The 26,505-nt window shown below is 46.4% G+C and overlaps 1 protein-coding gene across 1 annotated transcript in view; it reads left to right on the forward strand.

The window, feature by feature from the left end:
* LOC147729663 (tricarboxylate transport protein, mitochondrial-like) overlaps positions 1-23,823 on the forward strand; it is a 256,901-nt gene extending 233,078 nt beyond the window's left edge. Inside the window, exons 7-9 of the mRNA XM_086954545.1 lie at positions 3,097-3,212; positions 13,780-13,853; positions 21,433-23,823. Of these exons, the coding sequence (XP_086810671.1) occupies positions 3,097-3,212; positions 13,780-13,853; positions 21,433-21,547 (305 nt within the window). The 3' untranslated portion in view covers positions 21,548-23,823. The remainder of the gene's footprint in view (positions 1-3,096; positions 3,213-13,779; positions 13,854-21,432) is intronic.
* The last annotated feature ends 2,682 nt before the right edge of the window (positions 23,824-26,505 follow it).

Raw genomic sequence — 26,505 nt, forward strand, 5'->3', positions numbered from 1 at the left:
GTTTTTTTCTGCAAGGGAATCATGTTGCTCTTAATATCTGTTGTTTACTCCACCTTTTCAAGTGTATTTTTTTACAAATGGTTTTTAGAGGGATTTCCTTTTCTGATTGATTTCCCTGGTGAGGGCTTGAAGAATAATCTTCTGATATGTTCAGCTCTTCATTACACCCTAAAAGCTCCCTTTCTTTTCTCCCTCAAGACTGCTCTCACTAAAGAAGCCTCTAAGCCTAAACCCTCTGGGTGTATCTTGGAATAAATGGCGACATTAGTCAGACTGACTATGTCAGTCAGTAACTTGACTTAGTTGAGATGTTGGGCTGGGGTAAAAAGGACACTTTTTATTTCTAGATTGACTCAGTTCTGAATTTTGTTTACTTCTCTTCTACTGTTTCTTGTTTCCAGCCATTGACAATCTAGAACCATTATGTGGCGGGGCAACACAATTCTCCTTCAAGTCTGGTGGAATGAGAAACAAGTGCACAATGAGTTAAACACATACATTCATTTGGTTATTTTGTCTTACATATTTTTTTTCACACGCATCATAGTTTCTGTGTTAAACCTTTGGCCAAGCCCAAACCTTCCTTTTTAGTACATATAAGTCTCCCGTGGGGTAGGCCCTAGACCGCTCCGAGGGCAGCGTAAAAAGTTGGATATTTACCTTGAAATTTTACCTGTCCTTTTCGTTTTTCAATACTGCAAGGCCTTCTTCTCCCACCTTCTCAAGCGTATTTTTTTACAAATGGTTTTTAGAGGGATTTCCTTTTCCGATTGATTTCCCTGGTGAGGGCTTGAAGAATAATCTTCTGTTATTTTCAGCTCTTCATTACACCCTAAAAGCTCCCTTTCTTTTCTCCCTCAAGACTGCTCTCACTAAAGAAGCCTCTAAGCCTAAACCCTCTGGGTGTATCTTGGAATAAATGGCGACATTAGTCAGACTGACTATGTCAGTCAGTAACTTGACTTAGTTGAGATGTTGGGCTGGGGAAAAAAGGACACTTTTTATTTCTAGATTGACTCAGTTCTGAATTTTGTTTACTTCTCTTCTACTGTTTCTTGTTTCCAGCCATTGACAATCTAGAACCATTATGTGGCGGGGCAACACAATTCTCCTTCAAGTCTGGTGGAATGAGAAACAAGTGCAGAATGAGTTAAACACATACATTCATTTGGTTATTTTGTCTTACATATTTTTTTTCACACGCATCATAGTTTCTGTGTTAAACCTTTGGCCAAGCCCAAACCTTCCTTTTTAGTACATATAAGTCTCCCTTGGGGTAGGCCCTAGACCGCTCCGAGGGCAGCGTAAAAAGTTGGATATTTACCTTGAAATTTTACCTGTCCTTTTCGTTTTTCAATACTGCAAGGCCTTCTTCTCCCATAGGATAACATTGGAATTACCTTATTACATTTTATAAGTATAATTTCCAAATGGGAAAAGGTAACTAGGTCATGTTAGTGTCTCTGGACACCAAATTTAAAGTCCTCACTGATGTGAACTTGGATTTGAAATTACAATTTTGAAAATTCCACTTTCAGAAAGTTGGTATATTCTTGCCTTAGCCATTAAGTGTCTCTAGTGTGCCTCTGGGTCACATCAGTGGATGTAGGTGACAGTTGAGCTTTGTGTATTCTGCCTAGACAGGTGGATGGGAGGAGCTGGGCACAACCCCACTTACACTTGAATAGGCTGTATCCTGTCTCCAAACAATGAGCTTCATACCCTCTGTAGTTAGTCCGTAACTAGAGACAGGAAGGCTTGCATCTAGAAGCTAATCCACACTTCAAAGGCACAACGTTGTATAAAAGAAGAACCTTAGACACCAACTCTTCAGTACACTTGTGGACCAGTGGGAACTATTCCAGAATGGACTGCTGTACTACTCCAAGGGCTACTACTCCTGCTGGACTGCTGCTCAAAAGGAACTGCTGCCCAGCTTTGCTGACCTGCAGTCTTCTTGCCTGGGGAAGAACTAGACCTACAACTTCATCTTGAACCTAGGGCCCCAGAGTGACTCCAAGGGCTAGTCTGCTGACCTGCTGATTGGAGCCTCAGAGACATAAAGGCTCCCCAACCAGCTCCTGGACGCAGCTGCAGTGAGTTCCTGACTTCCAAGTGGTGCCTCTAGGGTTTTGGACCCTTGATGTGGCTCATGTGCTCTTAAATTAAGCTTTTGGGGCCTTAGTGATTGCGAATGGACCCGTTCACACCAAGACTATACCACTCGCACTGAAATTCAGCGTAACCCGCCGCCAGCCTGTATCTTCTCGCAGTAAGCATTGATCGACCACAGGGGAGTGCCAACACGAAGCACTCTTCTTGCTGTTGGTGCCACGCTGACTACTGCCCGCAACACTATCCTTGTTCCTCGTGACCCTCTACAATGCGAACAGGACTCTTGGCACAAAACTTAAGAAGGTAATACCTCAGTGGGATTAATCTGGAACTGTATCCGACCCGCAGGGTTTACAGAAAAAACAAGACTCTGCAGTGTATGTGTTTAGGGAGTGTACATTTAGCTGTAAAGCAGTGGGACCCTATATATGGTAGCTGGAGTTTTGTTCTTCCAAATGTTACAGGCCCCAAGATCACCATTCAAGCAATATATGGTCTTGGGTCTGTTACTCTATGACACAGGTCTTTAGATGTTTCATGAGGTGGAGGAGTGATGTGTATGTAATGAGGCCGTGGTGAGGGAACACCTCACAGTTTTACCCAAGGGCAGTCTTAGTGTCTGAAAGGTTTCTAGGCTGAATCCAAGTTTAAGATATTGGTTTGCGCTGTGACCAGTATTGGAAGAGAGTTATGCTTAAGCGATCTATGTAAGAGTGTTACACATAATAAGAACATGAAGAAGCTGATCATCAAGAAAGCTAGAGCGATAAATGGATGTTTGCTCTATGTGAGATCGAGTACTGCCCTTAAATCTTTTTTTAAAAAGAACATGTATTTGTAAACTTGTATTTGTAGGCCACTCGGTGATTAAAAAGAGGTGCATCAGTGTTTTCTTATTTCCTCTCCTACTCTTAATTTCATCTATGTATTACAATGTGTTACTGTGCTATCATGTATATATTTTTTCACATTCTTCATCAGCTGATGACCCTCACAGAGAGACGAATCCGTTTGTTACAGCTGCATTTGGCGCCACAGCAGGGGCAGCTAGCGTCTTTGGTAACACACCAATAGATGTTGTTAAAACCAGGATGCAGGTGAGAAAAGAGGCAATTTGCTCAACTTTCATTTATGGCATGACCACAAACGAAGCACCGCAAAAAACGAGCCAGCCTTAGCTGTAATTCTCCAATGATTTTTTCACTGTGCAGGATTTCTACCATACACTTCATGAATGTACTCATTTCAGAATTGCTTTCCAAGAATACTGCCTTGTAACATATTTTTTTTTTTTTCAAACCTTTATTAAACAAATGCACAGTACACAGCGTCTGCCTACAACCCGAACGGGCCGGCCGCTATGACATCAAAGCGAATTACGAACCACAATAAATTGTGGAAAAGTCAAAAGACGATGCAATACGGTGCAGTGGTATAGATCTCATATAGAGGATAAGGAAGGTTCAATTTTGTAATTTTGTTGAAATTCAAACAAACAACAAAGACACTCACATGGCGGCTACAATATCTAGTTCACGGGGGGTAGGGACGAGGGAAATCAATATATGAGAATGGGACCAGTTCTGCAGGGGGCAGGGAGACAATGAAAGGAATGTCGAAGAAATGGATGCTGATCAAAGGGAACATTAATTACGGGGATGAGGGAATAGTCTCAGTATAATCAAGTGGTGGGGTACAAATGTCTCCCCGGTATTCATTCCACTGTGCCCAAATCCTACCCCATTTCTTAGGGTGACCTCGAGCCTCATAGACTGTCTTTTCCCGAAACATGCACCAGTCCATGTTATCTTTCCAGGCATTTACTCCTGGTGGTCTGTGGGAGCCCCAAAGTTGCGCTATGTCTCTTTTAGCAATCATGTTGCCCAGGGTGACCCAGAAGGTCTGGGCGGTCGTACAATCCATGGGTTCCCACACATTAAGCAGGCAGCGCCTCGCCTCAGGGAGGAGGGGGACCCCAGTAACTCGCCCCATCACATCATGCACCCTAGACCAAAAGGCAGAAATAACCGGACATTCCCACAAAATATGAAGAAAGGTGCCATTCATTCCACAGCCACGCCGACACAGTCCATCAGTTGCGAGCCCCATCCGTACCAGACGCACACCAGTCACATATACTCGGTGGAGGATCTTCAGTTGTACAAATCGAAGCCGAGCTGGAATGGCCACCTCCTTGGGAAAGGAAATCGCCATTTGCCAGTCTTCGTCATCTAATTCAAGGCCATCCGTCACCCAGGAGGCCCGAAGTTTCACTAGAAGGTCCGCCCTGGTCTTAATGAGCTTTTTGTAGATTAAAGAAATCATGCTGTCCGGGACATGGCCATCCAGAATACGGTCTTCCCAGCGGGGACGACTGGGTAATGTCCGTCCCCGGGGGGAAGGTTGAGAGCAGGGCGTGTCGTACCTGGAGGTAGCGAAAGTATTCCTTGTCGTCCAGTTGATATTCTAACTTCAGGGCCTCAAAGGACTTGACTGTGCCTTTGGCCCATAGATCCTCCACCTTGCTAATACCAATCATATCCCATCTATTAAACCCTTTCGTACGCCACAGGTTACCCAGCCGCTCAGAATCATACAGCGGGGTCATGCGCGTCAATCTATCACTCCAACCCGTAGCCACAGTCGCGTCCTTCCAGGCACACACGGCACACCTCGTCGGGCCAGTCAGAAGCCGGAGTGGTGGCTTCGAATATAAGGCTCTGTAAAAAGTTGCCGCCCGGTAGCAAGAATTTATCCATGGCGAAAGCGGGAGTGGGCCCTGGAGAATACGTCACATGGTTGATCGCACTCAATTGCGAGGCCCAATAATAACGCCTGATATCAGGCAAAGCTATACCGCCATCGTACCATGGAAGCGTAAGTTTCGATAGGGAGATACGGGCCCGTCCGTCCCAAATTAACTGCCTCTGAAGGCCTTCCACCTCACGGAAATAACGGGAAGGAACAGGATCGAAGAAATTCTGTAAGGCATATAAAAACCTGGGGAGGGACATCATTTTAAAAAGTGCCGCTCGTCCCAGCCGGGATAAAGGCAAATCCCGCCACCTTCGTACATCCTGCTTGAGGCGACGAAGAGGGGCATAGAGATTACGGTCATAGCGAACGGAGGAGTCCATAGAAATAAAAATCCCCAAATATTTAAAGCCATCCGCAGCCACTTGAATCGGAAATCTACGGGGTAGTGGAGGCAGTACACCCGCTATAACATAGACACATGATTTGGTCCAGTTAATAACAAGCCCGGAGTTCTTCCCAAAGGAGGTGAGAACATCGAAGAGCACGTTGAGGGACTTTTGGGGTTAAGTGAAATAAAGAAGGATACCGTCTGCGTATAGCGAGACGCGATCCTCCAGATCTGGTGTCCACTGGATCCCTTTTATCGCGGGCTCCCAACGGAGCCACGCTGCGAGCGGTTTCAACGCCAATGCGAAAAGAAGTGGAGAGAGCGGGCACCCCTGACGGGTGCCACGCCCCAGTGGAAACGATGCAGAAGCTCTGCCATTTACTACAACCTGGGCTAGTGGCTGCTCATACAAAAGCCGCACCCATGCGATGAAACCAGGACCGAAACCAAACTTAGAAAGGGCAGCCCATAAGTACGGCCACTCAATGGTGTCAAAAGCCATTGTGGCGTCTAGGGAAGCCACCACTGCGGGTTCAGAGAGAGTCTCAGCTCCCGCGAGGATCCTGTAGAGCCTGCGGAGATTGAGAGCCGTATTCCTGTGGGGGATAAAACCGGACTGATCCGGGTGGATCAAGTCACAAATCACTGATAATAAACGATTAGCTAGAACTTTGGCCAGGATCTTAGGCTCAGCGTTAAGCAATGAAATGGGGCGATACGAGGCACAAGGGTCACGAGGTTTGCCGTCCTTATGAATGACCACTATAGTAGCCAGGCGCTGTTCAGGTCGAAGGAGGCCCTCTTCGAACGCATCAAGAAACATAGTACGCAAATGGGCGGCCATTTTGTCCGGTCGCAGTTTGTAAAGTTCGATAGGCAAACCGTTGGGCCCCATCGCTTTGCCCGATCGCAGGGACCTAATGGCGATGGCAATATCATCCACAGTGAATGGCACCTCCGAGGCCAATCTATCCTCCTCCGACACACAAGGGAGTGCGATGTTGCGTAAAAGCAAACAGGAATCAGCCTCATCACGATCACTCACAGAACTGTATACTGTTCGGAAATGGTCCACAAAACATTCAACAATCTCGCCCGGGTCAGTCACACTTTCTCCTGTTTCGCGGAGTATTTCCGCCCCCACACGATTCAGTCTATCAGCTTTGTCCAACCACGCCAGGAGCTTACTAGCCTTATCACCCACATCATATAAACGACCCAACTGATTCACACGCATCGCCTTAGCAGCGTCAGTGACCAGGGCTCTATAGTCTGCCTGTTTCAGCTCCAGGGAATGCAAGAGCGCAGGTGTATCATCTCTACCCAACTCAGTCTCGAGTTCTGTTATTTCGGCCTCAAGAGCTGACACAGCTTCCCTCCTCGCCTTCCAATCGGCAGCAATAAGGGACAGCGCGGAGCCCCGTATGACCATTTTGAAGGCCTCCCACAGAATCGTAGGGGAGGCGACCGATCCCACATTTTCATCAAAATAGCAATCGATCGCCTTAACCAAGTTCGAACGAAGCTGGGGATTCCCAAAATGCCAGGGAGGAATAGGAGGGACCCTACAGCCAGAAAAGCCACCCACCGAGACCTCAAGTAACAGAGGGAAACGGTCAGAAATACCCCTAGGGAGATGTCAAATCCCACTCACCATGGAGGAATTGGCAGTTAACATCAAAAAGTAATCAATTCTCGAGAGGCTTCCATGTGCACCGGAGTGAAAAGTGTACTGAGTTTGTGCGGGGTGCAACATCCGCCAAACATCCACCAGCCCAAAGGTCTCAAGCAAGTCAGTCAGCCACATCTGGGACAGTGGGAGAACCCTGGGGGGAAGCCGGTCACACTCGCCAGAAATTACAGAATTAAAATCCCCACCCATAATCACGAGACCATCTGGAAGCCCTAGAAGAGTCCTACCAAGGTCAGCATAAGTGGTGGCCTGCAGTCCCGGGGGGATATATACAGCAACAAGTACAACCAACCTCCCCTCCCATCTCCCGGAAACAGCAGCATATCGGCCCCGACCGTCGAGGGTGACATCATCAATTGTGAGGGCCAAAGAGGATTTCACCATTATGCCAACCCCCCGGGAGCCGGATGTAAAGCCAGCGTGAGCCACAAGTCGGTAACCTCGGCGGTCAAGAGCTTTGCAAGCATTCCCTATCAAGTGGGTTTCTTGGAGGAAAACAACATCTGGGGAATGGCGTCTAATAAATTGAAGCACAATACCACGTTTAATCCTGTCTCCCAAACCATTAACGTTCCAAGATAGCACTTTCATGTCACCCCCCCCATTCCAGTGTGACTCCCATACCACCACCACCCAAAACCTCAGAGCAAGGATACGTATAAGCGATAAAGTACCATGTGAGAAAGAACATAGAACACAAAAACAACCAAAATCCCTCCCCCCACCTCCCAACCAAAAACCCGTTACAACACCCCCCACCCTGCACCCCTGCTGACTCATGAGCCACCCCAAACTGCAGTGTGCCTGTCGCCCCCTCCAGAAATCTACACAAAGAACCCCTGAGGAGGAAGGGAGAGACTATCCCAACCCGCCCCACCCTTGGGCCTAAAAGTGAAAGTATATAAAAATACTCTGCAGATAATTACGACCCAGAATCAGACCCCAGGACCAAAAGTCATTCTTGCGCCGATGCACCTCCGTCCGCACCTCCGGGGCCTCTGCTCTCGGCGTCGTCCTTCGGCAACGAATCCAGCCAGTCACTGACACTGTCCGGTTGATCAAAAAAGAAAGCACGTTCTCTCTATTCAATACGTAGACGAGCGGGGAACAACATCGCATATTTGAGTCCCATGTCTCTCAGGCGGCGCTTCACTCCCAGGAATCCAGATCGTTGCCGCTGCACCTGAGGAGTAAAGTCAGAGTAGATGGAAATGGAGCTGTTCTCGAATTTCAGCGGACCGTGTCTACGAGAGGCCTGGAGAATGGCGTCCCTGTCCCGAAAGTGAAATAGCCTAGCAATAATAGGCCTTGGGTGGGCCCCCGGTTTGACTTGTCCACCTGGGAAGCGGTACGCACGCTCCACCGCAAAGAATTTACTAAGGCCTGTGGGAGCAAGTTTACCAACAATCAACTCCTCGACCAGTAAATCGATCGAGGCAGCACCGCTGTCCTCCGGCACCCCGACCAGGCGAATGTTGTTCCGGCGAGCCCGATTATCATACTCCTCCATATGTCTGGTCAAAAGATCATGTGATGACCGGAGATTCCCGATCTCCGATTGTGCTTCCGTCATATCGGTAACCAGACTGGTAGCCTTAAGGTCCAATTCCTTGACCCTCTCGTTAGTTTTAGCCAGATCTGCTCGAATGAGAGTGACATCGACCGCCACCGTGTCTATCTTGGACACGATGGCCTCATATTGTTGACCCATATCCGCCTTGAGTCCTGAAATGGCGGCCATTAGATCTTGAAGGGACACCTCCGATGCAGCCATCTGGCCCGTCCTCATGTCTTCAGTACCTCGGCCAGCAGCGCTGGGGGAGCCTCTTGGCTGTGTATAACGGTCTATCACATTAGTCTGGACCGATCCCCCACGGTTGGTGACTTTCCTGCGCTTCTCCAGCTCTGGCTTCGTCGCCATGTTGGAATCGGCACCTCGTTGAGTCTTCCTGGTCGCGATAAGATGGCAGCGACCCTCTGGACTCCAAAGCCACACTTTCGTGGGAAATTACAGATCGCCGGCCAAAGGCTTGGTCAGACGTAGAGCTGGTCTGACCACCGGAGTCAGGAATGCAATGTAGATCCTCGGCAATCAGTTCGGCAGGGAAACAGAAACCGAAAGTGAAAGTGGCGACACCACCGATAGAGCAAATGCCAGGCGACCGTTGTTGTTGAATTACTGCTCAGCCATTCCAAGCAGCAGAGTCACCGGTCCCGTCTGGGGCTAGGCCTGAAAACTTAGGACGGCGTAAAATGGGTTCCCGAAGTCCGATCTCGGCACAGAAAAGTGTAGCAGCACCAGGACGAATAGTACTTCAAAAGCCCACCGAAGTAACCAGGATATCAGAAGGATAGATCAAGAAGGGCGGCGCGGGTCTCGGGAGCCCTCTGCTCACGCGACCATCTAGGATGCCCGCGTAGCTCCTCCCCCGCCTTGTAACATTTTTGATAATTTTTAGTAATGTCAAAAACCCAAGCCAGCGGCCAACATAAGTCTGCCCATATTCATAAGTGTGATGTATGTGTTTTGCTCTTGATTCTACCATGCCTGAATTTCTGAAATCAAGGTTGACTACAGTTGTGACTCTCACTCCGCCATCTGTGCTGAAACCCCGACACCGCTTCCCAACTTTTGGTTCCTTCTAGAGAGCGCTCTGAGTCTCAAAACAACCTTTACTTTGGACCCCTGTTAATCTCTTTCCTCCTCTGTGGCCATTCCTCCCCTATGCTCACCCTACAGCATGTTCTCCTTCAATTACACTAGTCCTCTTTGTGGTATCTTCATTGATGTTCCATAACCCTTTGGACAACGGACCTTGAAACTCGATCAAAAATTTGCTAGTTCAGTTTTACATATGGCATGACATAAATAGTTTTTGTGCTCTATTAGTGTAGGCTGTTCAGCAAGATTCTAAGCACAAAACTGAGGGCCTTGATTTGAATTAGCAAACTTGGTCTTTCTATTTCAGGAAGTAGTGGGAAAAACAGATGAAGTCAGCTAACAGTTTGTTCATAAAGATTAATTTTCTTGAAGCGAGACAAGTGGATGGATAATCCACCATTTGAGATGATGATCACTTTTGACAAAACCAAATTCAGACAGCCTCTTTCTTGTTCTGAGGGCTAGTAATCAAAGGCTTGTATGATTTAGCTTTTGAGTACATTGCGGTTAGCCTTTTTCTGGCAAACCTCTGTAAGCAGGTCTAGTATTTGCAGTATATTTTTCCATTGACATCTGCAAGAAATAAATTAGATTTTGTAAGTCTATCTTTGACAAACTGCTACATGCTTTGAGATCATAGGACTTCTACTTTGGAATAAGAAATATGGCTGACCAGATCCCATGGATGCAGTAATGATGTAAATAAAAGTCTTATTTTCTACGATTTGAGACAAATTCACTCTTTGTTCAGCTGTAAATTGCACAACACTGTGTGGAGATACTTTAGAATTTGGAGCATGCTGTGATGAAGGCGAAGATGCTGTTGGAAGGGGGTGTAGATTCTAAGCTGGTTTTCATATTGGCAGTCTGGTGGTATCTGCTTGAGGTTACTGTTGCTGTACTTTGAACTGGAAATAAAGAGTAAAGTAACAAGGATTGAGTCTAGTCACTACAAATGTTGGCGACGAGGAGCTATGTGCAGAGGGAAGAGATTGATTAAGTAACCTCGACTTCTGGAAAAGTTCTATTTACAAGTTGGGGGAATAGAGCTACACGGGCTTGTGAATTGCGAGTATTGAAGGCTGTAAAAGGTGAACTGCAAGAGTTTTGTTATTTGCATATTTTAGCGCTGCACTAGTCAATTTTAAGTGCCAGCTTATTAGCGCTAATTTTGGATAATTTGCTATTTGGGATAGTGTACCAGCTCAACGCCACTCATTTGAAACTCAACATGGCTCTTTGTTAGCTGCAATGCTAGGCCCAACACGCTGCTTCTTAGCAATGCGGGCATTGTCCTAGCATGTCGGAAAGGCCGCAATGCTAGGATATACCATGCAACATAAGGGCCGTGTGCTGCAACTGGTCATGCCATACTGCTTCCAGCAGGCCAAACAGAGGGACGCTACGGCCTATCAAAAAGTCGACTACAAGTGTTGATTTTTAGAAAAAAAATTAAAAAAAGAATACCCGCGAGGTCATAATAATAAATAAAGCTGTACTTACTGTGATACATACATGTGTATGCTGCTTTTTGCACTTCCTTGGTCCTGAAAATATTATGGAGAGGACGGCAATAGAAGAGAGACTTTCAACAACTAAGCAATAAAAGAAAAATAAGCTGGAATGGCCACTATTATTATTTTAGATAATAATTTTAGTTAGGTATTTCAGTTTATTATATTGGCCTGTTATTTTAGTATTTTATAGTAGTTTGTTAATTTTCACTTCTTTCAAGTAGGGCGAAGCAAAGTATGGCAGCTACTCCTAGTTTCTTACAAGTGCCTGGGACCCCCCAAATTCCTTGGAAAAGATGGAAGAACAGTTTCTTTATTTATATGTTGGCTATAGGTGATGTAAATATGGTCCAGTTCCATGCCTTCGTTTTGCAACATATCTGGATGGAAAGCAGAAGAATTTATGATGATCTTCCAGAAATGTCATTAGCGATGAGAAATGGCCAGCCAATGGATCTGTATGATATGTCACTGCTAATGTTGGAGAAGCAATTCATTCCTAAAGTGAATGTAGTCTTCGAGAGACATAGGTTCTTTTGTAGTGTAAAGGGGCAGGATGAAGACATAATGAGCTATGTTGCCACTGTACAGGGTTTGACGATAACCCGTGATTTTCAGAACCCATTGACTCTTTGATTCGTGATCAGATTGTAAGGTGCACAAACAAAAAAAAGGTAAAAGAAAAACTGCTATTCCAAGATCCCACTATTGAGGAATCCATACAGATTGAAAGGAGCATGGAGCACAGTGCTGTGTGGATTAGATAAAGTGGCATTGGAAAAAAACCATATAAGAATTACAGAGAAAGAAACTGCGATAGAGGTGAAAGAGGTCAGAAAAGAAAAAACGAAAGAAACCTATGAGGTATGAAAGTTCTTCCAAACCCTAGCCTGAGGAACGTAGGACTGGAACATGCTACAGGTGTGGGTGTCTAGGACATTTTAGGTCTAGCTTCACTTGCGGAACAAGAAATGGAACTTGTAGATCTTGTGGGGAAAAAAGGACACTATGCTTTAGAATTTCGTTTACACCCATCCAATATAACACTTGGTCCACAGAGGAGCAGATCATCCTCCAATACAACAGGGGTCTGAGTCTTACTTTGTGTGAGAGTGGTCTGAGACCAAGCTCCAACGGAGTGGGATAAGTAGGGTACTAGCAGTGAGGTTCGTATGGGGATGTACGCAACGATTATACACCAATTCCATATCATTTACTTTGTCATAACCCAAAAGATCCCCACTATTTAATGACCCCCACCCCTACCCCGAAGGCTTTTAAATGATTAATTTGTAGTTCAGGGGTTATCAGGGCAAAAGCTAGAGCCCTGGAGAGCTCTCAAGATGCCTCTTATATAGTGTTCCAGCCTAAGTTTATGCTTTTGGATTTGAAAAGACCAGCCAAATTGTTAATTGAGAGTGTTCCCTAGATATTGAATGGTATGGACCCTCTCCAATTGAAAGCCATCATAGACTGAGTGTGTCCGGGACTTATGGCAGGGATTCAGAACCATGTACTATGTTCTGCTAGTATTGATCTCTAGCCCACACTGTCTGCAGAAGACACCGTACTGGTCCAACAGATTCTGGATACCCATTTAGGATTTCGAGATCAGCAAGGTGTCGTCCCCAAACGGGCGAGCTGGGACCTTCCTATTGGCCAGGCTCGTTCATCATATCTATTCATAGGTTTTGTCGCAAGAGAGGCCAGACCAATGTGTCCTTATAATGGGGTGGCATATTGCTGTCTGAATCTGGGGTCAGAAGGAGCAAGAATGGCTCAAGTCCAACACTGCTCTTGGCGGAGGATAGTCCTTTCTTTTGCCAATACAGAACCCAGAACATCCAGCAGTGATGTCATGCAATTCAAGAAACTTCTTAAGACCCTCTGACTGCATGACCTTTTGAATACAAACAACAAGCCCTTTACACGCTCAGGCTTAAGATCTCCATAAATAAGATTGGGTTGGTTTCAATATACACACATCATTTACTATCCCTTGCCACCCGTGGAAGAACACCCAGTTTGGGTATGTAGCTGGGGGTACAGCTTGGGCTGGACCTCTGAATACTTGCTGGATACCAGTTACCAGTCTTCTCTATAGCGCCTGTGGTGAGGAATGCATCCGCCCCGTATCATTTTGCTGAGTCCTCTTGGGCTCCACTCCAGCCCTGCATTGATAAGGCTGTGTGTAGTGAATCAGCATCTGTTGCAGACTTACTTATTCCTCTATGATAGGTTGCACATGATACTACCTCTTGCTTCACATGCACTGCATGTGTGTTTTTGTGGAAACATGGAAGTGCACCACACACTTGCAGACCGTGAAGGCACTAATGAGCAAGTGGATGCAGAGAGTTGTCTCAATCTATTGTCCTTCAGTTGATTCAGTGGTGGTAAGCAGCCGGTAGTTTGTGTAAAAGAGTTTGACTATCTTTTAAAAGGATTTAAGATTTAGATATTAATTTGCTAATTCTATTCTCTATGATTCCTTAATACATCATAAAATGTATTTTTGATGAGTGTTTGTTAAATTGTACGGTACAAACGTTATAGCAGTTCGTTTCACTTCGTGATCCCAACTGTACCTAGGAAACCTGCTACCTTGTTTTTGTTTAGCTCATTAACTAATTTATAAAATCAATTTTAGGGCCTGGAAGCTCAGAAGTATAAAAACACCATGGATTGTGCATATCAGATCTTCCGCAACGAAGGGCCCGTAGCGTGAGTACTATTTGTTGTTGTGTTCCTGTTCTTGAGTGAACTGTCGGTCATTCGCTAATTATTCGTATAGCAATTGTCGATATTTTCAAGTTTCATAAAGTGGCCTTGTGTTACTGGCTGCAGTGATTTGCTATTGAGGTACACAAGTCATAGAAAAATCAGATGAACTGAACTCTAAGAAATATGTCAGAGTTTACAACATTTATGATTGTTAGGGATTCTTACTGGTAAAGTAAGTTCTAACTCTTACCATAATTTCCAGCATCGGTATTAGTTTACATAATTATTGAGAGTATTTTCGTAAAGCAAATGTTCCTTGAGTTGTTCTGGTGTCACCACTGAGGTTTTGATTTGAGTTGACGACCATGCAGTACTTTTTGACTGATCAACAATATCTTTATTACTTGTGGGTGAAAAGGCTAATAATCAAGAACTTCTTGGGGTCTCTTGAGGAGTCAAAGCTTTTAGACTATCAAATTAGGGTTTAGTCCAACGCACATTAAGATGCTGAAAGACCTACCCACTCTTTGATGAGGGACAAAAGCTGCCTTGAATCAGCTTGATCTCTACCCACCATCGACATTATGGACAATACAATGTTGGCCTTCATGTTATAGATAGATGTGCATTGAGTATTAAAATTATGCTCTAAAATTAATCGTATTGTTTGTAACCGATAAATCAAAGTTAATTCATATTTGTTATTTGTGGGTTACTGCAAGCCTCTGCCTTGAGTTCCACCATGTTTATTTGGTATCTGCCCTCTATGGTCCTCTGATACTGTCGTGTAGTTATACATGTATTATTATCCAGGAAATTCACAAAACTTATTGCGCCTTAGTATCAGCGAGGAAGATGCGATTTTTCATTCCCATACATGTCTGCCTAGATGCAAGAAATAGCACTTAGACATGAGGATAAGGCCAAGGTGATGATCCTGGAGATCCATTACACTACATGGACTCCAGATCAGCAACCTCTTGAGTTATAAACTGGTCTCAGTGAAGGAAGCAGAATTATTAGAAATCTGTGGGGGGTTTTTATGGGCTGTGAATTGTCCCCAGTTCTGTAGATTACGCCACTTGCTATATGTTCTTAGAAAAGTCTTAAGAATAGTTCTCCTTCCCACCCCCATCATCTAAAACACTACAGAATGATTGTGATAGCAGTTTGGTATGTATACAGTAATTCCTTTATGTATGGTTACTTACTTACGTTCTAAACCATCCTCAGCTTCTTCAAAATATGGCAGCCGGACTGACCTGTCTTCTAGAGTGCTCCAAAGTGTTCCACCAGCTATCCAAAGTAACACTGTTTGCCTTCCAACATGCAACCAATACAAAGCTCACAATGTGTAATTGAACACGTGCTTTTCTTGGCCCTAAGTAGTTATGCTATAGATTTTCATGGTCTATTCCTATAGAACCCTGAAATTATCTGCAAAGTTTCTTCTGAAAATACCCACCGCTAATTTGACCTGCATTATTGACAGCTCTTTTTTCTTTGGTCTCTTCCAAACTCTGTAATATTCTGCCACTCCCGATTTGTATGAGCTTAGATCAACAATTCTACTGAAACCAACTGGAGCTGAATATTTTTTAAATAAATTCTGGCTCAAGTGAATTATTTCTTTTAGTGGTTAGTCGTCAGCACCAGGACACCCTTTAGGGCATTTGGGTTGCTCATTTCTAATCAATCAATCAATCAATCATGGACATTTGTATAGCGCGCTACTCACCCGGAAGGCTGCCAGGTAGGAGAAGGTTCTTCCCCCGGCGGTGGCTTTGCGGATGCGTGGTACGGCGGCGAGGGCAAGGCTGGTCGAACGTAGCTGGCGGGTGGGTGTGTAGACGGTCAGGCGGTTGTTGAGGTACTTGGTGCCCAGGTCATGGAGGGCTTTGTGTGCTTGGGTGAGGAGCCTGAACGTGATCCTCTTGCTGACGGGGAGCCAGTTCAGGTCTCTCAGCTGGCCGGAGATGTGGCTGTGTCGGGGGACGTCCAGGACGAGTCGTGCGGAGGCGTTCTGGATGCGCTGGAGTCTTTTCTGAGGTTTGGCTGTGGTTCCGGCGTAGAGGGTGTTTCCGTAGTCCAGTCGGCTGGTGACGAGTGCCTGGGTAACCGTCTTCCTGGTTTCGGTGGGGATCCATCGGAAGATCTTACTCTTACGGAGCATGCGCAGGGTGTTGAAGCATGATGATGAAACGGCGTTGACTTGTCTGGTCATCAAGAGGGAGGAGTCCAAGATGAAGCCCAGGTTGCGTGCGTGGTCCGTAGGCTTGGGAGTGGTGCCCAGGGCAGGGGGCCACCAGGAGTCGTCCCAGGCGGAGGGCAATGATCCCAGGATGAGGACTTCCGTCTTGTCTGAGTTCAGTTTCAGGCGGCTGTTCTTCATCCACTCGGCAACGTCTTTCATCCCTTCGTGTAGGCTGGTTCTGGCTGTGGCAGGGTCGTTGGTGAGGGATAGGATCAGCTAGGTGTCGTCGGCGTAGGAGATAATGTTGAGGTTGTGTTGGCGTGCGATGGCTGCGAGAGGGCTCATGAAGAGGGTTGGGCTGAGTGATGATCCTTGTGGTACGCTGCAGATGACTTCGATGGCCTTGGATCTGATTGAGGGGAAGGCGGACTCTCTGGGTTCTCCCGGTGAGGAACGAGATGATCCACTCTAGTGCTTTCTCTTGGACTCTAATGTTGCTAAGGCGCTGCACTAGGGTGCGGTGGCAGACAGTGTCGAATGCTGCAGAGAGGTCTAGGAGGATGAGGGCCTCTGTTTCCCCGTTGTCGAGCAGGGATCTGGTGTCGTCAGTGGCTGCGATGAGTGCGGTCTCGGTGCTGTGGTTGGCTCGAAAACCGGACTGTGAGGGGTCGAGGGATCTGTTCGTCTCGAGGAAGGCGGCAAGCTGTCTGTTGACGGTCTTCTCGGTGACTTTGGCAGGAAAAGGGAGGAGCAAGATGGGGCAGTAGTGGGGTCTGCAGTTGGTTTCATCAGGAGGGCGCTGAGCTCGGCGTGCTTCCAGGTCTCCGGGAAGGTGGCGGTGTTGAAGGATGTGTTGATGACGTCCCGGAGTTGGGTTGCGATGATGGAGTCGGCCTTGTTGAAGACGTGGTGGGGGCAGGGGTCGGTTGGTGATCCGGAGTGGATGGTGTTCATCATGCGGGTGGTGTCTTCGGTGCTGATCGGGGTCCAGGCGCGGAGTGTGGTGGTGGGGGGCGTTGGTTCGGTGGTTGGGTGCGCGGTAGATGTGCCGAAGCTGTTGTGTATATCGATGATCTTGCGGTGGTAGAACGAGGCGAGTGAGTCGCAGAGGTCTTGCGAGGGGGTGAAGTCATTGTTTCCGGCGCTGGGGTTGGAGAACTCTTTGACGATGCTGAAGAGTTCCTTGCTGTTGTGGGCGTTGTTATCCAGTCGTTCTGTGAATGCTGTTTTCTTGGTGGTGCGGATCAGCTGGTGTTGTTTGCAGGTGGCATGCTTGAGGGCAGTCATGTTGTCTGTGGTCTGGTCGTGGCGCCAGGCTTTCTCGAGGGTGCGGCAGTTCTTGTAGTTCTTGAGTTCGTCGGTGAACAAGGAGGCTTTCTTGCTGCCGGGTCTGCTGGGAGGGTTCTTCAGTGGTGCAAGGTCATTGGCGCAGTTGGTGAGCTACTGTGTGAGGTTGCTGGCTGCTTCGTTGGGGTCCGTTGTGCTCGGGGGAGGGTTCTGGCGGAGGGAGGTGGTGATCTTGCTCCAGTTTCTGCGAGGAATCTGTTGCGGGTGGTGGTGGGTCGTTGTTCTTCTGAAGCTGAAGTGGATGCAGCTGTGGTCAGTCCAGTGGAGTCTGGTGGAGTGGCTGAAGGAGATGTGCTTGCTGGAGGAGAAGACGGGGTCAAGCGTGTGGTCGGCGTAGTGGGTGGGGGTGTTCACCAGTTGCTTGAGTCCGAGGTTGGCGAGGTTGTCCAGTAGGGTGGTGGTGTTGCTGTCCTTGTTGTTCTCCAGGTGGAAGTTGAGGTCCCCTAGGAGGATGTAGTCGGCGGAGGGGAGAGCGTACGGGCTGATGAAGTCTGCGATGTCTTCGCTGAATTGTGTGCGTGGTCCCGGGGGTCTGTAGATGAGGGTGCCTCTGAGGGTGGTTTTGGGATCGGTGTGTATCTGGAAGTGGAGGTGTTGTCCGGGTTGGTCGTGATGTGGATGGTGTTCTTGTGTACTATGGCGATGCCTCCTCCAGTCTGATTGATGCGGTCCTTCCGGGTGATCTTGCATCCGTCCGGGATGGCTATGGCGATGTTAGGCGCTGAGGAGGCATGCATCCAGGTTTCTGTAAGGAAGGCGACGTCTGGTGATGTTGTGTCGAGCAGGTTCCAGAGTTCGACGGCGTGTCTGTGAACAGAGCGGGTGTTGAGCAGGATGCACTTGAGGTGGTTGCTGCTGGTGCTCGTCTTGTCGGGTGCGGTGCAGGTCTGGATGCAGGTGAACTTGCAGGCTTGGCAGGTAAAGGGTCCGTGGGTGAGTTTCGGGGTGGCTTGGCAGCAGGCGGGGTTCCGGCCAGGTTTGAGTGCGTTGAGGGTGGCGGCGTCGTAGGTCCGTTGCGTGGGCTGTCATCTTCGGGAGCCAGGGGTCCTGGCGCTGGGCGCGGACCGGCGAAGACTGGCTTGCTTTTGACGCGCCTTTGGCGCGCCCGCTGCGCGTACATGCGGACTCTGCCATAAGTGGGGGGAAGGGGGTAGGGAGGAGCAGCTGGGAGGCGGGAGCGGGGTGGCGAATGAGAAGGGGAGAGGTCCTAATAGAGAAGGGGGCGGAGCCGCAGTGGAGCATCGGCAGGGAGTGGGGGCCGGGGTGCAACGGCGGAAAAGGCGGTAAAAACGGTAGAAAGACAGGACTGACTCAAACAGGGACACCACACGGGCGGGGGGGGAGAAAAAACAACAGTCAGGGTCACCACACGGGGGAGAACAGCACAACTGGCACAGAGAAACAAAAGAAGGCACAGGGGTCACGACCTCAGGAGTGGCGGCGAGCGGTGGGAGCAGGGAGACCGGGTGAACTCAGGAGGAGCGACGCGGCGGGTGGAACGACCGTCTCTGACGAGGTCAGGTCAGGTCACCTCTCCCCCTCGCGTGGAAGCGCCTTAAGTCTCCAGTTGGAGGGAGGAGCAGCTGGGAGGCGGGAGCGGGGTGGCGAATGGGAAGGGGAAGAGGTCCTAATAGAGAAGGGGGCGGGCCGCAGGAGAGCAGCGGCAGGGAGCAGGGTGCAACGGCGGGAAAGGCGGTAAAAACGGCAGGAAGACAGGACTGACTCAAACAGGGACACCACACGGGGGGAAGAAAAAACAACAGTCAGTGTCACCACACGGGGGGAGAACAGCACAACTGGCACAGAGAAACAAAAGGTACAATAGGTAAATCACTCATAATAAATAAATTATTGTCTGAAACGCTACGATCTGGTATTACGAGAAAAGTGAGGAAGCTATAGTATTCTGTTTTTACTAAAATTGGGTTTTTGGTCTGAGTGTGTGTGGAAGCTAGATTGTCATCTTTCAATAATGCAGCTTGACGTCATTCTTCTTTGACACCCTTTTAAGAGATTTTAGAATTCTTGTGAATGTCTACAATAGAGTGATATTTAATGGGTTCAGTTTGGTCAATGGAAAAAAAATTGTTATGGCAGGACAGTGTGTCAGAGGATAGGGGGTTTTAGTGAGTTGTTGATAAAGGCTATTGTGGGCAAAGCACAGCAATGTCCAAAGGAGCAGAGACCTCTTGCATGTTATCAAGGTCAGTCCATTGAGCAGAGAGAGAACTTCTAGGATGCATCTAGCAGAGCAGGTGCATATGCTATGTTGGATGCCTGTGGAGAGTTTTATCTGATATCCATTTACATTTGGAGATGTTGTTTCCTATGCTTACAACATTCCCTTTGTTTGCAACGTAAGAAAACGTGTACGATTTTGATGTACAAAGAACTTTTAGATTCCATGTGAAATACAGCAAGTTGTCTACCAAAGACGTGTGAGGAGGCAGTTGAAGCCCTCAATACATAGTCTCATTTCTATAAATGGTAATCTGGTCTGTTCAAGAGATACCTGACTGCTCATTTCAGTAGGCTTGGCTGTCTGCGTGTTTCATTTGTCACCTGTAAGACAGCCACCTGGGTCACCCTACATAATGACTGCTTGTGATAGTATTAAATGTAAATTTATACTTGTATAGCGCACTACTCACCCGCAAGGGTCTCAAGGCGCTTGTACGAATACCGCTGTGGACCCATCCTGGCTTTCCCTGTGAGGCGTCCACTCCAGGGCACCTCCAAGGTGGAGGCCAGGCATCCGTAGCGTTGTGGGGGCCGTTGTGGAGATTAAGCAAGTTATTGCCCAGAGTTGCAGAGTGGGACTCCATGATTGGAATAGGCACCGAGGCGAGAATTATCAGGTCCGTGGAATATTGAGCCCAAGATCCACCGAGGCGGGGAATTGAACCCTGGTCCCAGGCTAGACCTCTGCATCAGGGTCTACCGCTCTAACCATTGAGCCACACTTAGATTACAACTCAATGTGGGTGGCATTCAGAAACCTTTCAACCTGATTCCTGACTGACCTGTTGTGTCAGCCCTCCCACAGTTTCCTTAGTATGTAGTTTTTCCATACATAGGTGGCAAAAAAGTTAGTGGCTTCAACAGTACTACGAATATTGTTTTTCGTAATATTTACACTGTTATCTTAGTTTCCGTTAATTTAAACCATAAAAGATAAAACATCTGATTTCACTTACACAATAAAATGCATTAACAAACTGAATCAGACTTAAATATGATCGTATCAAAATGCTCGTCCTCTTTAATAAAAGTCTCCGTTACTGCCTGATGAGCAATTCCTAGAATGATTCTTGTGCGTCCAGCCTGTTGGCGGCCTCTCTCCTTATACAGCAGGTGCTACGGAGGGACTTTGCCAGATTACATTCAATATTTTCACTAGTATCTAATCACAATATCCTTAGTACCTCCACGTATTGTGTTCGCCTCAGCATCCGGTAAATCAGAAGCAGCCGTTTCCTTCTAGGAATTCATTAGCTGGACAAAAAGTAGCCTCATTATTTTCAGATTCTCTCTTTGTGGCCTCTCACCTCAAGCGCTCCTTAAGGAAGCAGTTCGCGGGTTCTAAGAGGACTGGGCAGAAGGCATGTGCAGAATGCTCGCAGAGAGTGGAGCTAGGATGCTCCGGATTCATGTATACTCTCCCTGTCCCTGCTATACTTAGTTTTGGCATGCCCACTGGAAATAGCCACCCTCTGTTTATATACCAGTCATAGCACAGTAGGACATACCGTACGCAAGTAACTTAACCTGGGGGTTGGGATTTCCAATCTGTATATAAAGCTTCAGTTAAGTACTCTAAACTTCTATATGCAAAATACCATAAAGGTATGAATTGTGTAAACATTGTTATTTTTGCTGCAGTTTTGACTGGTTGGACAAATGTTCAAGTTTAGCTAAGAAGTGTTTCTGTAATTTTCTTCCTCCAAAAAATTGATTCGCAAACATTAAATAAAGGTGAAGAAACCAGTGCTGCTGATGGTGTAACACATGTTGTTTTTCATTTTCCCCTTTAAACAGGTTCTACAAAGGGACTGTGCCACGACTTGGTCGAGTCTGCCTGGATGTAGCAATTGTATTTGTTATTTATGAAGAAGTGGTCAAAGTTCTTAACAGGTACTGGGCAACCAATTGAAACGGACCACTTAGGACTAAGCTACCAGTGTTGTTTGGGGACGATAGATCTGCAGCACCATCTAAACCAATTTATGAAGAGTCACCCACAACCTGATCTTTATGGGATTATTACAGAATTTGGAATTTATTTGTTTCTCGAGTTACTGTGAAGGCACGCACTGGAGTTCAAACATGCTCATTCACTTCCACGAATCCGATGAAGATCCGTAGTGCTGAAGCTTGCCAAGAATGACAATGTCATGGTGGAAATATTTTCTTTTTGCCTTTTGCCAAATGTCTTTTTTTTTATGCAGCAACTCAAAAGACTTGTATGAAGCAAAAAGTGGCAGCTCATCCCGCGACGGTGTGCCTTTCTGGTCAATGCGCACATAAAGTATTTTTAGTTCAATGTGTATTTTTTGCTTGCAGAGCAGTTCCAGAGGTAGACTATGCTATATGTTTAAATACCACCTTTTTTGAGGCGGGAAGGGGCATGAAATTGTAGTGGCTGTCTCCAAAACGTGCAGAGAAGCTTCTCCTAACCCCATAATGGGTTTACAAAGAGTGTGCACCAGGCCTTCCTTCGCTTACTGAGTGTTGCAATTTGTACCCACGGACCATGTGAAGTAAATGATAGAGGATCAGCCTGTTATCTGGCTCCGTGAGGACAGTGTTCCTCTCTCTTACTTGTTTCCACCAGAATAGACACACGTTTTAGCAACAGGTCTCGACGAAAACACTACCCATTCTAATTAGCAGGTTTCGCTTCAATTCCCAAAGATACATTTATTTTGTTTGACAATGCAAATGCTTCACTAGTTTTTTTCTAGTGAAAATAGTGTGCTTAAAATACTGTCTTCAGACACAAAAAGCAGCAAAATTAATAAACGAAGCCTATAGAATGCTCTTAATAGTTTTACAAAATTGTATGAAACAAGATTTTTGCATTAATGAATCCAGTTCACAGTTACGTAGAAGTTGCCTTTTTAAATCCTGGGGTATTGACATGATCTTTGTACCAGAATGTTTACTTCTGCTTGTTTGTTATGCTGTAAAATTTTGAATGATATTTAATTCTTTGCTCGTTGTTCTTAATTGTTTGTTTCTGGCTTCTCCAGTTCACCTTGAGAGTTGAACATCGCAGCCAAAGCCTTTTTCTTGTTCATTTTTGAATCCGGTTAGTTTAAACATGTCTTAGTACCACCTCCCCTGCACTCTAAGCAGCAAATGAAGGTCTATGTAAAGCAAACACGCTCTTCCGATGTAAGTAGTGGCACAGTATGGTGTGAAAAGAGCTCTCCTGGTGTGTAGCTGAAAACCCGCTATTCTTTGGCTCTATCCAAATACTCTTCTGTTGAATCTAAGGGCAGGTTAGTGTGACGCTATCCTTCGAATTGGATGTTCTTCCAATGTATTAAAATAGACAACAGACAAGGGTCGCTGTGCCTGTACAGTTAAGATATGTCTTAGCTTTGTAATACTTTCAACAATACTGTGGACATGGTAAAAGTTGGCTTTTCATACTTTCTTGCATTTCCACAGTGATGAATGTGGCAATTTACTTGATTCGTGGCTGAGAAATGGAAGGTTGAAGGCTTATCTTGAGGGAAGCATGTTTTGTGGATACCTACTGTAAACCTTGATCTCCTCACCTTAAGTTACAATTCAAATTAAGGTAGGTTCAGAGGAAAGTGACGGAACTGCTCATTTTAAGTACTTTTTTAAGCTGACGTAACTTACACAATTTAAATCGACAATTAAGTGGATGTTTAATACTCTAGCACACAAAATGCTTCTCATTAGAGCAGCGGTAAACCAAGAAAAGGCTACAAACTGAACAACTATATTGAGCATATAATGTATGTTTCCTCACACAATCATCCCTACATATGAAGGAAGGCTTCGTGATACAATGGTTTGTATGACCAGAGAGATCCTGTTGTATGTAACAGAACAGGTGTATTGATCTCATCATATGTGCTGCAATCATGAGCAACTCTGTACTAGCCTCTGTTTATGCCACCGTCGTTCCCTGAGGTCATAGTGTGACCTGAGCCATGGCAAGTTCACAAGCGTTATCTTTTCATCTGATGTGCTTGTTGGGTTAAATAAGTAAGCACTTGTGCCTTTTTATCACCCATTTATCGTTCATTTGTATGTGCCTATACTTTTATATACATTTTAGAATGTTTACTGTTTTGATTGGGGAAGATGGAAAATAGATGGCGCATAATTTGAAATGTATGTTTTAAAAGTGCCATTTGTTAAAACAAATTAAAAAAATCCCCCCACAAATGTGTCTTTCTCATTGTACATGCATTTGTATTACTGCTGTCCCCTTTACTTATTCGCTTTGCGCACAGCATAGCACCTCAGTGCTTAAAACCTCACCACATTCAACATTTAGGAAACTGGATTGTTAAGGTATAGGATAGAGCGGTCACAGTCCTGAAGTGAGTTGTGTCAGAGCTTCCATAAAGCCAAAACAATTTGATTTATATTAGGTAAACGGATTTCTCAGAGGAATATTTAGCTTATCCTTCGTAGCCCCGCACAATCAACTAAACATTCTTTGAAGAAAATGCATGTGGCACATAGTCCACCACCCCCAAAATTGCAGTTCAGAAATAATTGGTTAAATACTATTAATAAATGATCAATTTGTTATGCTATGTAGATTTGTTGAGCACACTATCACCTAGGAGGATATACAGAAGCTGAGCCGGTGTGAGTCTAGCCAAACCTTTGGCAACTACTCAACAAAACAGCTTGTTGTGGAATTCAAGAAGTGAAAAGGAGATTATTATGTACAGTGGCAGGTCATTCCATGCTTAAGGAGGAGGCTCAACATCTGAATCTGGCTTTTTGGGTCAAGCCTAGAACAGCACGCATGCGCTGCTTGCTCGATTTTTGTAAGGGGCTTCAGAAAGCTGCCCAAGCTCCCTACACACGTGAGCGTGTGTTTTTTCTTTCTTACACGCAAATGGGATTTGCGTGCGTCTTTCAAATAAAGACAGCATGCAATTGGGCAAAGGAGGGTGCATGTCCCGCCTTTGCTCCGCACACGGCCTATTGGTGTCGGTTACCCGCACAGGCCAGATCTGTTTTCAATTATCGTGCCCAGACACTAGCTTGATAATTGAAAACAGATCACTCGCTGTGGCGCGCGTGCATCACTCGCGGGTTTGTATTTCTGGTAATGTAACTACTTCTTGTTTTCCCAGGTGATGGCAACCCCTCCCCCACTTTAAAGCTTTAAGCGCCGTGGAAATTACACCTCTGATCTGCTCCTGCTCCCGACTTGGTGATTAATTTACCACACCACAGTCTTAGCCTGTGTGTAGAGGCAAAGGCGGGGGATTAATCCTTCCCGCCTCCTGATAGGAAGGGCTGCTGCAAGTTAATAGCTCCAATTCAGTCTAAGCTTCCCGTGAATGGTCGCTCCGGTGGCAGCCGTGCCCCTGCTTTGCACATAGGCAGGCTAGGAGGTTAAATAAGCAGATCACTCCAAAGTCACAAATGGGCCTGCCTTTGCCGAATATTACATTGGAAAGGACCCTTAACCCACGTGGACTGTGTGGAGGGGTTATCTGTCTCGTTCCGTTTCTGTCTCTCCCAAGCGTCTCTGCACACATGCCTCTCTCATTAGTGCCCTTCCACGTGTTGTTTCTCTCTCAATGACTCCCTCTACACTTTCTTAATCGCCTTGTCACTCTTTTTATATTGTACCATCATCTTCCACATTTTGAAATCGGTGACGGTTTAAGGCATGACAAAGTGGGCAATTGCCCAGGGCACCACATTCTAAGGGACCAAAAACTCTGTTTGATTTACCATTTTGAGTAAAGTTTTATTTCTTTAATCGAAATTATTGAAGCTTTAAAATTGTAATGTAGAAACCGTGGGGACTTTAGCAGCGCACTGTGAGTAGGAACGGAGTTACACTGCATCCCATTGTTGGGCGCTGCACCTGACCCATCTGTGCCCCACGTGCACTCCTTGAAGGCCGGGCACAGCCTTGTGCCAGTCCTGAGATACCCACCGGGCCGCCTGCACCGTGTCGGACATGGCTTGTCCCATAGCTTCATATCCACATGTTCCAGGCTGTCTGGCAAAGTGCTTTGGGGAAACACAAATGTCTTTTGGCAACGCAGGATAGCTGAAACACAGGGTTTGTGTTTATTTGACCAGTCCCACCCTCCCCCCCCCCAGCATTGCACGGCACTCTAGGGTAGGCACACTTAGAAACCTAACGCCCCCACACCCCACTGAGGGCCAGAAAGGCAGGGGACAAAGCTACCAATAGTGCAACATGTGCAGTGGCACGGATGCCAGGGAATATGAAGGGCCCACTTCATTTACTGGCTGTGTTTCTTTTCTCCCTACAAACCCCGAGGGGGATGCCAAACGTCCCCTCTTGCATGCACTCCCTATAGGAGGATGAACGGACTCCCCCCAGTGCGCGAGGCAGGGGTAGCTTCCACACGCTGACGGAGTGAATAGTTTTAAACAGCTCGGGTCTGCTGGAACAGGAAGGGCATCCGGTGCTCCCAGCAGTGTTCAGCTTCGCTGCGCAGATTCCAAGGTCCTAGGCCGCCCATGCATCATAAAACCATTAACCAATGGAGATTTTCTTTTTTAATGGGACTTGCTCAGTAGCTCTCGTTTCTCCAGTATTAGGGGTGTCTTTCATAGATTCACATGCTTGAATATTCCCCGTCGTCGAGGTGGGAGTCCCACGGTAAATAAAATAGCAATAATGCTAAATATATATAATATATATGTACACATAATACATGATAAAGAAGAGGAAACATAATAGAAACCTCAAAAAACGATTCCTACATAGGAATGCATGGTAAAGAGAAAAAACTACTTGTAACATTAGTGTCATTATGTAAGTCCAAATTACAGCCAATCAGGCGTCAGCACCCGCTAGAACCTTCTCCTCGGAAGCTCAAGCCCTCAGATTTTCTA

The sequence above is a fragment of the Lissotriton vulgaris genome, chromosome 2_1, assembly GCF_964263255.1.
Source record: "Lissotriton vulgaris chromosome 2_1, aLisVul1.2, whole genome shotgun sequence".
Classification (NCBI taxonomy): Eukaryota; Metazoa; Chordata; class Amphibia; order Caudata; family Salamandridae; genus Lissotriton; species Lissotriton vulgaris.